The sequence below is a fragment of the Phyllostomus discolor genome, chromosome 5 (genome assembly GCF_004126475.2).
Source record: "Phyllostomus discolor isolate MPI-MPIP mPhyDis1 chromosome 5, mPhyDis1.pri.v3, whole genome shotgun sequence".
In the NCBI taxonomy this organism is placed as follows: Eukaryota; Metazoa; Chordata; class Mammalia; order Chiroptera; family Phyllostomidae; genus Phyllostomus; species Phyllostomus discolor.
In genome coordinates, this window is record NC_040907.2 from 45592173 (window position 1) to 45606770 (window position 14598).

The following is a 14598-nucleotide window of genomic DNA, read 5'->3' on the forward strand; positions in this document are numbered from 1 at the left end:
TTCAAGCATTAATCTTTAACAATAGACATAATTGTTTAGTGTACTCATTTCTAAGAAATATGGCTAGTGTTTTTCTGTATTTACACCCAGAATAGAAAGATTTATGTTATTTGTAAGTCCTTATTCTTTGTATTTGAAGCATGCCAGTTCTGTTATTGTTACACATATAGTTACACATATTTTTCATGTGTAAATATTTTCATTGGAAAGGGGGAATATTTCTCGTACAAATTATAACACTTTATTTCTAATGTGAGACATAAGCATATACATTTTTGAGTTCTGGTTAGTTACAGGCATCTTCTTATTAGACTGGATGGTTAAATGAGGACAGGAGCTGGGTTTCATAAACCATTGTATCTCTCATAGTGCCTTACTAAAGTAGCCAAATATTGATGAATAAATAAATGTGATTTTTTATACTTAAATGACATGTAATTACTAGTCTCAATCAAATAGACACATGTCTTTCTTGGCAAAAGTAATTAACGGGATGGGACTTGGAAAAGACCTTGTATCTAATGGAATGGGACTTGGGAAATGTCCATATTTACTTGTTACAGACCTCAAAACTCACTGGGTCTCACACTGAATTCCCCATCTTCTCCTTAACCTTTTCTCTTGGGTCCTCTGTTTCTGTTAATGGCAACATGATGCTCCTAGCCATCAGACCCGAAATCTATATGTGGACATATAAGCACTCCAATATTTGTATAATGTTGCTAGTTCTACCATCTCAGCTTGTTGCTTATATCTCATTTCTTATCCCCTTACCAAAACTCTGATTGAGGCCCTCATTACCACTCATGTAACAATTTGTTGACTAAGTGAAGGAATTGAGAATATTAATGTGGAAAAGAGACAGTGAAGGTGGGGTGGAGTAGGAGGTATGTCTTTAAATATCTGATAGGCTATCAGCTAGAATAGGGATTAGTTTAGAGGGCACAACCAGGACCAGTTAATGGAAATTAAAGGACACACACTTTTGGTTCCATGTCTTTCAAGCAAGTGTGGTTATTTATTAACCAATATCATGTAGATATATGGATACTGTAGAACAGTTACATTAGTAGAGAACAAATAGTTTAAAGTAGTATCTGGCTTGTAAACTTATAGCTGTATTTTCAGCTCAGTATAAAGCTCATTAAGTACTGAGCTCCCTGTTCAAGAAGTGTTCACACCGAGGCTGTGTGAATACTCAACAATGTTGTACAGGAGATCTAACCTATTATATGAAATGTGAAAGCTGATTAGTGATTAGTGTGTCTGAACCAGACAGCAGATCAGATTCCTGGGGATGGGAGTAGTATTTTTTTTTATCTTTCAAATTTATACATTTTCTTTTACTGCTCCTCAGCAAGCCCAAGCACTGTAGGTTAGGAGCATTTACTGATAGATTGAATATATAGCCTGGGAAATGCTTTGTAAGCTCCCTTTCAATTCTGAGATTCTGACATCTTTCAATTCTTGTAAAGTTTATTTTGTTGATTAAGTGATTTGATTCAAAATGTTACTTTTTATATGTAGGCTGCATATTTAATAGTTTTCAAAGTTGCATTTTGAAATAGGGGGTTGCATACATTCATAGTTACCTTGGACTCACCAGAGGTTACCAAGGACCTGACATAATTAAAATTGTTTATCAAACTATAGTAGATATTATGTCCTCGTTAGAGGTAATGCTTAAGACAAGAAATGCTTAAGACAGCCCAGATATCATTAACAATTCTTACTGTAGTCTTCAAGTAAATGGTTGAAGTCATTTAAACTATATCTCATTTAGGTTGGTTATGATGACGACTATAGTCTGTGAACATATGATGCTCAGTGCTGCACACATGCAGAGCTTTGCCTGTTGGCACTTGATCTAAGTCGTGTGGGAGGGTAAAGGAATATCTGCGCAGTACGTAGTTAGTTTCTTCCATAGATGTTTCTACTTTTTCAATTTAAGAGGATACATAAATAGTACATTTTATTTGTGTCATCATTGTAAATTAATTGTGCATTGAGTGTTTCTAACTGGAGGATGTGATCCTGAGGAAGCCTAACCATGTTTATAAGATGTACCCTCGAGGTAAAACTACATTATTAGTCCCTTCCTTAGCAGCTCTTTATTCTTTCTATCAAATCATGTTTCTGAACATGTGTGTCCTGCCTTATGTTGCTGTTCCTTTTCTGTCTTTTTGTCTTTATCTCTTACTGTCATCTACTAATCCTTAGCTCTAAAGGGGACAGTCCAAATAAATACAGTATCACAGTGCTCTCCTTTTTTTCATATTGTTACCACTTAAAAAAATAAGCATGCTGGATTTAAAAAGTGAACACAAAACCCAGTGTCTGAGGATAGGTGATTGGTGAGTACAGGTAAAGAGAGGGAAAAGAAATGGATACAATATTTGATGTTTCTGCCAACAAAGAACTGAGATGGGGAAACGAAGTAAGAGCAGAGATGACAGATCAACATGTCCAGAGACATTGACGGTCAGACAAGGGATTGATATTTGTTACAAAAAATGCAAGCAAGTAGAAAAGTTTGTAGTAGATGAAAAACTTAGAGTGGATCTCACAGTTCATTATATTTTATTGTGTAGCTAAAAGCACACGGAAAGTTCTAAGTCAATATTGTACTTCATCTTGCTGCAGAATATTTGCAGAAGATGCTCAAGCATTGCAAATGCTGGAAGTCTGCAGTGTTTTTATTTTTCATACTGTGTGACTGAGATGTGTTCTGTAGAATCAGTCCTTAAAGTTCTTTCTGTCAGGAGCTTTTACTTGGCTTTCAATTGTCAGTAGGTAAAATATTCTATCTACTGTCATATGGGAGAGGCTGATTACCTTCATTTGCCCTTTAAGGACATCAATTTGAGTACCCTTTTACACTTATCAGTTTATAATTTATTGACTGTCTTAATGTGTGGTTACGGTTAGAAAAATGACTCTCTAAAAATGACATCTGGGTCTCACTCTGTGATTTTCATGCCACACGTGGTAGCTTTTTTGCCTCCCCAAAGGACTCTGCTTAGCCTTCACTCTGCTTTTCACCTCATTTACAATAAAGTTTAGTAATAAGCCTCATCTGGTAGCTTTACCTGTGTTTACTGAGATAAAATAAAAGAGTTTTCTCCTTTTTAATGCTATCATCTTTTAATTAAAAATGGATTTGTCACAATGTAAACAGCAAACAGAAATGCGGAAATGGTGGATGGAATGATTTGTTGTAGTATGCATTAGTGAATAAGATTTACTCGAAACATTTACTAATTTTTGTAAAGTTTTAATAAATACACTATAAACCCACTCTAAAAAATGTATGGAAATTGTGAAGAATGTTGTTTTGATGATTTTCCGGCTGAGGCCCTGACAACACTACATAAAATAAACACGAATTTTGTCATGTGAATTTGATCACTGAGGCAGCCAAACCCAGTTTAGGTGCCATAGGAGATTAAAGTATACTTGATAATGAGTAAGTTATCACTTCACTTTATACTTGATAAACTGAATTTTAATTTTTTTTATTTTTAAAACACTCGTGAAAGCTTTGGGAAAGGGAAATTATGGGTGAGGATAGTTTAGAGTTTTGCAATGAGACAACTACTCTTACAGTTTGTTGTGGTTTCTTCATTTGTGTTTTTTGTTCATTTGTAGTTAAACTAAATACTGTTTGTCTTGCCTTTCCTTGGCTTATCTCACACAAATATAAATAAGATATTCTAATAGACTGAATAGACTCAAGTATTAATTTATTCTTTTTCCTCTTTGCAAATATTACCACACTTATTTTAAGGAGAAACAAGTTACGAATTAAGAGCTGTCTGCCATTTCATTCAGTCAAAGCTGCCCTGGGGAGTTACATTGAGGAAGTTAAAGTTTTCTACATGACTAAACAGCTGAATCCAATGTCTTTAAGAACCACAAGAATCAAATTGTTTGTCTTAAAAAGGAAAAAGCCGTTTATCTCAGCAATTTTATTTTTCTTAAGTTGTTTAGGCATTTTGTAATAGACTGTCCTCACTGCAGATTTGTTAGGCAGTTTTTGTTGTTTGTTAGAATTTAATATAACCTGGACACATTTGTAATTTTATGTACTTAATTTTTCATTTGAGTCATTTATTTTTGAATAATGTTATTTTAAGAGGCTCAATGTAAACAATTTAAATAATAAACAAAGTATAAACAAGAAAGTAGAAATGGTGCTTCATCTCTTACAGATTCCACTTTCAACATTATGCTTTGTGCATGTGTATATGCATGCACTAGACATGTGCATGTGTATATTTGTATATGCATGTGTATATGTGTGTGGGAGAGCAGATGTATATACATACAAAATACATATGCATTTGGATGCATAAATCATATTCATCTTGTTTCTTTTTCTCTGTGGCCTGGTACCTCTTTTTAAACATAATTGGTAAACTTTATTTTTAGAGCAATTTTAGATTCACAGCAAAATGAAAAGTATATAGAGTTCCCACATTCCTCCTGCTTTCCAACATACACAACTTCCCCCATCACCTACATCATTGTCAGCAGATGGTTCATTTGTTACAGTCAGTGAACCTACAATGACACATTATCACCCAAAGGCCATAGTTTACATTGGGGTTCACTTTTGATGCTGTACATTTTATGGGTTTGGATAAATGACATGTATCCACAATTACAGTATCATACACAGTTTCACTATTCTAAAAATCCTGTGTTCTGCCTACTCATCCTCTTTCCATACTCTGCTCGCTCCCCACCCCCACCAATCCCTGGCAACCACTGATCATTTTACTGTTTCCATGATTTTACTTTTTCCAGAATATCATACAGTTGGAATCATACAGTATTTAGCTTTTTAAAATTGGCTTCTTTCACTTAGAAATATGCATTTGGCTTTTCTTGATATCTTTTCATGGCTTGATAACTCATTTCTTTTTAGTGCCAAATAATATTCCATTGTCTGGATATACCACACTTTATCCATTCTCCTACTGAAGTACATGTGACTGTTTCCAGGTTTTTTACAGTATGAATAAAACTGCTATTAACATCTGTATGCAGGTTTTCGTGTAGATGTAAGTTTTCATTTCATTTGGGTAAATTCCAAGAGCACGACTGCTGGATCATATCATAAGAGTATGTTTAGTTTTATAAGAAGCTGCCAAACTGTCTTACAAAGTAGTTGTACCTCAAATTGCAAATAATTTCTACTAGGAATGAAAGAGAGTCTATAAGCTTGTCAGCATTTGGTGGTGTCAATGTTTTGGACTTTGGCCATTGTAATAGCTTGTAGTGGTATCTCATTATAGCTTGACTTCCCCCTGCTTACATGATGTGGAGCATACAGTCATATGCTTACTTGGTGTCTGTATATCTTCTTTGGTGAGGTGGTTGGCTCATTTTTAAATTGGGTTGTTTGTTTTTTATTTTTGAGTTTTAAAAGTTCTTTGTATATTTTGGGTAACAACAGTCCTTTATCAAATGTATCTTGTGGAAAAGTTTTCTTCCAGTCTGCAGCTTGTCTTCATTTTCTTGACATTGGCTTTCTCAGAGCAGAAGTTTTTAGCTTTAATGAAGTCCAGCTTGTCAAGTATTTCTTTGAGGGAATTGCGTTTGGTGTTGAATCTACACAGTCATTGCCATGTTCAAAATCATTTAGGTCTTCTAGGGTTTTGTGTTTCACATTTAGGTATATAATCCATTTGGTGTTAATTTTTGTGAAGAGTATGTGATGTGTGTCTAGATTAATTTCTTTTGCATGTGGGTATCCTATTTTTCCAGCATCATTTGTTGAAAAGACCGTGCTTTATTATATTGCCTTTGCTCCTCTGTTGAAGACCAGTTGATTATATTTATGTGGGTCTATTTCTGTGCTCTCTCTTCTATTCCATTGATATATTTGCCTATTGTTTTGCTAAGACCACATTGTTGTGATTACCATAGTTTCATAGTAAGCCCTGAGATTAGGTAGTGTCAGTGTTCTGCCTTTGCTTTTCTCCTTCAATATTGTGTTAGCTATTCTGGGTCTTTTCCCTCTGTGTATAAATTTTAGAATCAGTTTGTCAATATTCACAAAATAAGTATCTGAGATTTTACTGAGATTGTATCGAATCTTCAGATTAGGTTGGGAAGAACATCTTGACAATATTGAGTCTTCCTATCCATGAATGTAGAATATGTTTTTATTTTAGTTCTTTGTTGATCTCTCTGAGTTTTGTGCTCTTCCTCATGTAGATCAGATACATATTATTTTTTTTCAAAGAACCAGATTTTGGTTTTGTTGTTCTTCTCTATTGATTTCTTTCTTTTGGTCCTAGTTTTTATTATTTTTTTTCTGCTCACTTTAGATTTAATTTACTCTTTTTCTAGTGTCCTGAAGTGGAAGGTTAGATTACTGATTCTAGGCCTTTTTTTTTCTCTCTCTAATACATACATTCAAAGTTGTCAATTTCCCTGTAAGGCTACTTTTGTTGCATCCCACACATTTTGATGTTATATTTTCATTTCCATTTAAGTTCAAAGTACTTTAAAATTTCTCTTGAGATTTGTATGATATAGAGTATGTTGTTTAATCTTGAAATGTTTTGAGACTTTCCAGCTATCTTTTCAGTGTTGATTTTTAGTTTAATTTCATTGTGGTGAGAGCAGACAGTGTATGATTGCTAATTTCTACTCTTTTAAATTTGCTAAGGGGTGTTTCATGGCCCAGAATGTGGTCTATATTGGTGAATGTTCTATGTGACATTGAGGAGAACGTGTAATCTGTCATTGGGTGAGGAGTCTGTAGATGCCAATTACACCCAGTCGATTGGTGGCGCTGTTGAGTTCAACTATGTCTTCACTGACTTCTGCCTGCTGGGTCTGTCCCTTTCTGATGGAGGGGTGTGAAAGTCTCCAACTATCATAGTGGATTTAGGTGTTTCTTCTTACAGTTTTATCGATGTTGCCTCATATATTTTGATGTTCTCTGGATAGATTTTTATGGTGATAAATAGATATATATCATTATAATATGTATGTGTCATAATTTATTCATCATCAGGTAATTGTGTGTATTAGCATATCATTGTGCTAGATGTGAGGATGTAGTATAGAACAAGACACATTTTCTGCCCTCAAGGAATTTATTATTTGAGATAATTATGTAAAATCTCCCTCAGGGTCACCAATTTCATTTCTTGTGATGATAAAAAATATGAAATTCCTTTAATGTGAATTACTTTGATATAGTAATGTTAAAATATTTTTACGTTTTTGGCCTTTTTCTTTCAGAATGGCTGTTGTATTTTCCATTTGGGTTTTTCTACTTCTTATTGATGTGTAAGAGCTCTTTGTATATTAGGGATGTTATCACTTTGTTTATATATAATGGGTATTGAATTTTCTAATTAACAAATTGTAGCTCACCCTTTTTAATGCTCTTTTTCTCCTCCTTGTGTAGGAATTTTAATTTTTATGTACTTACATTTTCATTTTGGATTTCTAGTTTTGCATACCATGCTAAGAAAGGCCTTTTTTACATGATTGTTAAAACAATTTTAATTACTACTTTCTTGTAGTATATGCACATGTGCCGTGTTTTTACACTTGAATTTAACTCTGATTCATCTAAAATTTATAATGTGAGAAGTAGCTTCATTTTTAAACTAGCTAGCTTATTAGTTTAGTATTATTTATTACTAGAATATTTAATTAGAATTTTACTAGAATATTTAACTAGAATATTACTAGAATTATTTATCCATATTCTCTTGTGGATGTGAAATACAGGGTCCGGCAGAAGTAAGGCCTGCTGGGGTGTGGTTGGTAAGGTAATAATATGGGTGTGATAATTTATAGTTTTAATTTGAACATTACAGGTAAAATGTCATATGATGTGCTTAAGTGTGATATTGTTATGTTACAGAATTACATGCTTATGATTTTGTAATAAAAGATTTTGTTATAAAGGGGCATTATTTGTGCTAGACTCTGTATATTTCATATCAGTTACTAAATTCTCAAATATCCTTGGATTTATTTCTGTATTCCCTATTATATTTTATTCAGCGTCACCCATTGCTATAAAAATAATAAATTTAAGTAGTACTAAACTTTAATTACTATAATTTCATAATATGTTTTGATATGCAGTAAGGCAAATCCTCTCCTCACTTTTTCAAGTGTTTCAATTAATAATACTTTCCAACATGATTGAAGGATCACTTTTTAAATTAGTCTCTGCTTTAAGTTAAGATTTTTAGAAATAGTCATTTAAATTTTGTTATAGATAATAAAAGTGGGTTTCTGTCTTTACAGAAGACTGGAATTCAATTTTAGTTATATGAAAAGGCACTATACTGAATTATTAAGTTAACAGCATAACTAGTTTTACCTAATGGTAATTTTATTGTTCTCAGCTGCTTTCTATAATAGTGATAGTATTCATATGGAATAAAAGTATTCTTGTAGAATAGTCAATAATATTTGTCTCTTTAATTCCTGTGTCTATCACAGCATCTTACCTTGGTTATTTATTTATTTAGGAGTCATTATCAAAGATACGGACTTTCCCCATTCAAAATATCTCATTTTGTCTTCTTTTTTCCTCCACCCACTTTAAGGCATCTTGATTTACACACTCTAGTTTTCTTTTTTAAATTGATTTTTAGAGAGAGAGAGGAAAGGAGAGAGAAAGACATTGAGAGAGACATTGGTATTTGTTGTTCCACTTATTTATGCACTCCTTGGTTGATCTTTGTCTGTGCCCTGACTGAGGATCGAACACGCAACGCTGGTGTATAGGGGACAGTGCTCTAATCAACTGAGTACCCAGCCAAGACCCTGATTTTCACACACTTGTTAAGGACTGTCCATAGGTACCTGGTTACTGGAGCTGGGAACTGTTTGAATCAAATTCTTGCCTGTGGCCCACTTTTGTTCTGACTTAGGAAGAAAATACATACATGTATAGTCCCTTTTTGAAAACATTTTAGATTTAGAAGATTCATGGTGGCTTTGTAAAAAATAAGCTTTTTAAATTTAAAAATTACGTGTATCCTTTGTGTAAGATTTGGAAAAGTTAGACAATAGTGATATAAAAATAACCACACATGATTTTACATTTAGGAAAACTACTGTCACTATTTTGATGTACATCTTTCTAACCCCCCTTCCTGTGCCAGTGCATCAGTATCATATGACACATAAAGTTTTAGATCTGCCTAGTGTTTCCCCATTTTCACAAATTCTTTGGAGACATTTTAAATGGCTATATAGCCCATCATGTGGATGCACTGTACATAATTCACACATTTCGTTAAACCCTTTTCCTTTTCTAAATTCTCTTGAATTGTGCAGTTTTCTGGAGGAAGAAAATTTTTCCTTTATTCTAGTTGTCAGTTTAAAAAAGTTCTAATTATAGTTGGCAAAAGTGCTGCTAATGATATACCTATATTTCATTAATTTCTCAGTTCACTGATTCATTTAATAACAATATTTTGAGAACCAATCACATGTCAGGTAGAAATTAAGGAACTTCAAAAAGTTTATTTTCTAGTGTAAGAGGCAAGTAAGAGATAAGTAATTACAATCCAATGTGATGAGTGCTGTGATTGAGGAAGGATTCTATGAGAGGTAAAAGGAGGGGCATCTGTCTTAGTTTGAGGTTTGGATGAGGGAATAAATCTTACCAGTCTTACCAGAGGAGGTGAAACTGAAGCTGGGTCTTAGGGAGTCAAGATAATAAGGTAGTCAAAAAATGAGGGTGAGCAGGAAGGCATTCTAGGTAGGGGGAACAACACACGCAAATGTACGGAGGTATCAGCATGCCAACTTTAGGAAGCTTTAATATTAGTATTAAAAATGCCTTCGGTATATGGTGCATGTGAGGCAGTGGTAGGAGAGGAAGCTGAGCAAGTGGGCAGATGGCATTTTATGAAGGACCTTGAATATCATCATCAAGGCTGCGTGTACAAACATGAACAAGGCTAATTCTCATTTGTACATCAGCAATGCTGAAGTTCATAGCTCTAGCCTAGACCTCATGCTTGAGCTCCAGATCTATATAATCCAACTTCCTGGTTGTCTTCTCTAGAATATATTGGGTTGGCCAAAAAGTTTATTTGGTTTTCTCTGTAAGATGGCTCTAGTAGTGCTTAGTTGTCTTTAACTTCATTCGAAACAATTTTTGTTACATTGTATTGTGACAACTCTCATATCAGTGTGCATTAGAAGAGTGTCAAAATTGGTGAATTTTAGTGTAGTCATTTTTATATTGAAGATGGAGGAAAATATGCAACGTTATTAGCACATTATACTTTATTATTTCAAGAAAGGTAAAAACTGAAAAGATTTGTGCAGTGTATGGAGAAGGTGCTGTGGCTAACCAAATGTGTCAGAAGTGGTTTGGGAAATTTCACGGTGGAGATTTTTCACTGGACAATGCTTCATGGTTGGGTCTGTCAGTTAGGGTTGATAGCAATCAAATTGTGACATTAATTGGGAACAATCAGTGTTATACCACATGGGAGATAGTTGACATACTCAAAATATTAAAATCCATAAAGTTATTGGTTAAAAATGAAAAATGTGGTCTTTTATTTTACAGGAAAAACCTTACTTTTTGGCCAACATAATACAGTAGTCCTCACTTCCTGTCTTTGATAAGTTTTGCAGCTTTAAGTGAAATGACATAAAATTAAACCAATTTTCCCATAGGTTAATTGGTAAAGCAAGAGTTAAGTTCCTACGGCATTTCATCATTATAGCTAAATGACTTTGAACGAAATTATTTTATTCAAGGACCTGCCATATTTCACTGCCTTTGTTTTAAGCCTTATCTCCATTGCTTAGAATAGTGCCTGACAATAATTTATCAAGTGATTAAGTAAATAATGATTCTCTACCCAATGTCACAGAGGAATTTCAAACACCATATAGATCAAATTCATAATCTTCTGCCTCTAACCTGCCCCTGTCCTAGTGCTCCCTATTTCAATGATTGGCATCATGTATTTAGTTTTACAAGCCAGGAACCTGGCTGGCTGTATCTCTGGCATATCCCTGTATCTCACCTTCCACATCCATTTTATCACCAAAACTTAACTGAATTTTTGACCCATTTCCTCATGTCTGTATCTCTCCAACTCCACTGCTCCAGTCCAAGCTATTATCATTTTTCTACACTCTTGCACAATAGTAGTATACTCTCACCATCTACTCTTGTCCCTCTTTCAGTTTCTTTTCTTGCTGCTTTTGGAGTCAAACAAGCCCATAGGGTCTGATTCTGATATTTCTGTTTGAAACCAGTTGCTCTTAGGATAAAGAACACAATTCTTAACATGGTCTACAATGCTCAGTGTACTCTGACCCCTGCCTAGCCCTGTAGTTACATCTGGTACCACTTTTTTTTCTTTTTTACTTTCTGGGTTCTAGTCACATTGGTTTTTACATTCTTCCAGTGGACCATGCTTTCTCCTGCCTCAACTGTAATGTATAATTAGTTGCTTTTAATATTGGGTTGGCCAAAAAGTCTGTTACATTTTTTTCATACTACAATGGTTCTGGTAGGGCTCTGGTTGTCTTGAACTTCATTTGAAAACAATTTGTTAGATTGTCTTGTGATAGCTGTCATATCAGCGTGCATTAAAAAAAAAACGTTTACCAAAACTGGTGAATTTTTGTGCGACCATTTTAAATTGAAGATGGAAGAAGATATGCAACATTTTCAGTGTATTATGCTTTATTATTTCAAGAAATGTAAACAACACAACTGAAATAAAAAAAAATTTGTGCACGTGTATGGAAGTGCTGACTGAGTGAGCCTGTCAAAAATGATTTTGTGAAGTTTCTTGGTACTATTGAAATTATGGCCAAATAATTCTTTGCTGTGGGGCTGTCTTAGGCATGGGAAGATGTTTAGCAGTACCCCTGGCCTCCATCCACTAGAAACCAATAGTGGGAGATAGCCTATATACTCACAAGACCCAAATCAATAAAGTTATTAGTGAAAATCTGTCTTTTATTTTACGGAGAGAAAACCATATTCACTTTTTGGCCAAACCCAGTACATACTGTAAAATGAAATGTCTATTGTTAGGGAAAGGAATGCATCGGTACTTTTGAGTAGATATTTATAACCCTAAAATGGTAATGTTCCGTGCAGCATTCTTTTCTTGAAAAGTAAACTGTCTGTAAATTATTGCATATAAGCTCAAGCATTTTCAGTTATAATTTATTCTTCTTTCAGATTATATCACACATCTCTATTTTCCATAAAGTTAGTTATAAAACAAACAGTTATGAGCTACATTTATTCTTATTTTAAAGTAAAAAAACATTTTCTGTTGTAAATTTAAGCCATTCTGTTTGTTTAAATGCTGAAGTATTAGGAACTACCTTAATTTAAAAATTAAAACAAAATATTTAGGCTTATATGAAGTAGTGACTTAAACAATATGAGTGGAAGCCTCCATTCTGAAGATAGTCACCATTTGAAATAAGATTTGAAATTAACTTCTAATTACAAATAAACAAACCTTGAAGTTGAGCTTTTGTTACTGTTTTTAATTATGAATACTTGGGGGAGGTTATTGTTTAGGTTTTTTTTAATTGATTTGGGTGGGGGTAGGGAGAGAGATTGGTTGATTTGTTGTTGTTGTTGTTGTTATTGCACTTATTTATACATTCATTGGTTGATTCTTGCATGTGCCTTGACCAGTGATCCAACCTGCAACCTTGGCATATCAGGATGACCCTCTAACCAAACTGGTATACCTCGCCACCTTGCCTATTGTCTACTTTTGTGTGAAAATGTATATTGTTTATATTTGGTATTAGATGGTCTTTTTATGTAAAATATTTATTGAATATATTGTAGTCTCTTCGTAAAATGAGAAATTGGGTTTGCTCATTTCAAGTTCAATTTTATTTAGTCACTTAAATAACTTTAGCAGGTATTGTACCATTTAATATGGACTTGTTTTTCTTTAATTTTTTTCTTTCAGTCAGTATAAAAGATTAAACTCTACAGAAGGATGCAATCAAGTGATGGCTTTTTCTTTAGAATTTGAATATGGAGGCCACAGGAACAGAAGAAGTTGACAAACTAAAAACTAAATTTATATCGTGCTTGGAACAACATGAAATATAGTAAGTATTGTGATTTTAAAATTGTATAAATCCAAAGCCATACTTGAAGATGTGTATCATCCCCCTTATTAAGTCATTGACAGTTGCTTAAGTTTCTATTGAATTAAATATTTATTTAAAGAATAGAGATAAGAATATCTCCTGAAGAAACAGCCAAATATCATCATAAATAATGCTTAGAAATTCAAGCATATTATGTGGTCTTGTTTTTTTTTTTACTAATATTCCAAACAGAATTTAATCAGGTGATGGTAATACCTCCATTTTTAGACTAAATTCATGCAACCTCATATATGAACTAGGGAGCAAGCAAAATAGGCCACTGCATGCTCCTAGAAGTACCCTCAGATCCTCATTTTAAGCCTAGTTACTCTTGGTTGCAAACAAATCCAGTAAAGATCATATAGTGGTTTTATTTTTATAGTTTATCCTTTTTATTTATATTTTAATTTTTTTCCTTACAGCTGACTTTCAACATTACATTATTTTCAGGTGGTTGTATAGTGGTTATAAGTTATAGTGCTTATATAGTAGTTACAAATTATATAACCAGCATAGTGGTTGTAAGTTATATAAGCACTGTTTATGTAAGTTATGTAAGTAAGATAAGCACTATCTTATATGTAAGTTATATAACTTACAACCACTATGCTGGTTATATAACTTACAAAGTGATAGTCCCACTAAGTCTAGTACCCACCTGGCACATAACATAGTTACTACAATATTATTGACTGTATTCTTTATGCTGTACTGTACATCCTTGTGACTGTTTTGTAACTACCAATTTGTATTTCTAATGCCTTTACCTTTGTTACCCAGTGTCCCTAACCCCCTGCCATTTGGCCAAAGGCCATGTGGTAGTTTTGAAGCCATTTCAGAATAGAAACAAATAAAAGATAAAGAAAGAGGAGAAATACTCAGCAGAACTAGTTTCAACAGGAAGAAGTTCATATCCATAAAATAAAAATGATCAAGTTTAGTGAAATTCCTTGATATTCCAAATTCAGGTAAAACATGTGGTTCACTGGAAGTCATTGTTAGCTAGCTATTTAGACAGTTATAATTTGATAATAATAACATAATACTACATTTTGAAAATTATGAACATTAATTTTTGAAGTTGAGATACAATTTATGTACTATAAAATGTACTCTTTTAAGGTGTATGAATCAGTGGTTTTTAATATATTCACACAGTTGTGCAACCATCATCACTATCTAATTCTAGAATATATTTTTCCTTTTTATTAAATTTATTGGGGGTAACATTGGTTAACAAAAATTATATAGGTTGCAGGTGCACAATTCTACAACACATCATCAGTACATGTATTGTGCATTTACTGCCCCAATTCAAGTCTCCATCCATCACTATTTTTCCTTCCTGTACCCACCTCTACTGTCCTGTGCCCCCCAGAACATTTTATTACCCCAAAAGCAACCCCATACCCGTTAGCAGCTACTCCCTATTCC

The 14598-nt window shown here is 33.6% G+C and overlaps 1 protein-coding gene across 1 annotated transcript in view; it reads left to right on the top strand.

The window, feature by feature from the left end:
* The window catches only part of ATG4C (autophagy related 4C cysteine peptidase), an 80355-nt gene that overhangs the window by 6124 nt on the left and 59633 nt on the right, over positions 1 to 14598 (top strand). Inside the window, 2 exon segments of the mRNA XM_036026212.1 lie at positions 12978 to 13099; positions 13101 to 13122. Coding sequence (XP_035882105.1) covers positions 13046 to 13099; positions 13101 to 13122 — 76 coding nt within the window. The 5' untranslated portion in view covers positions 12978 to 13045.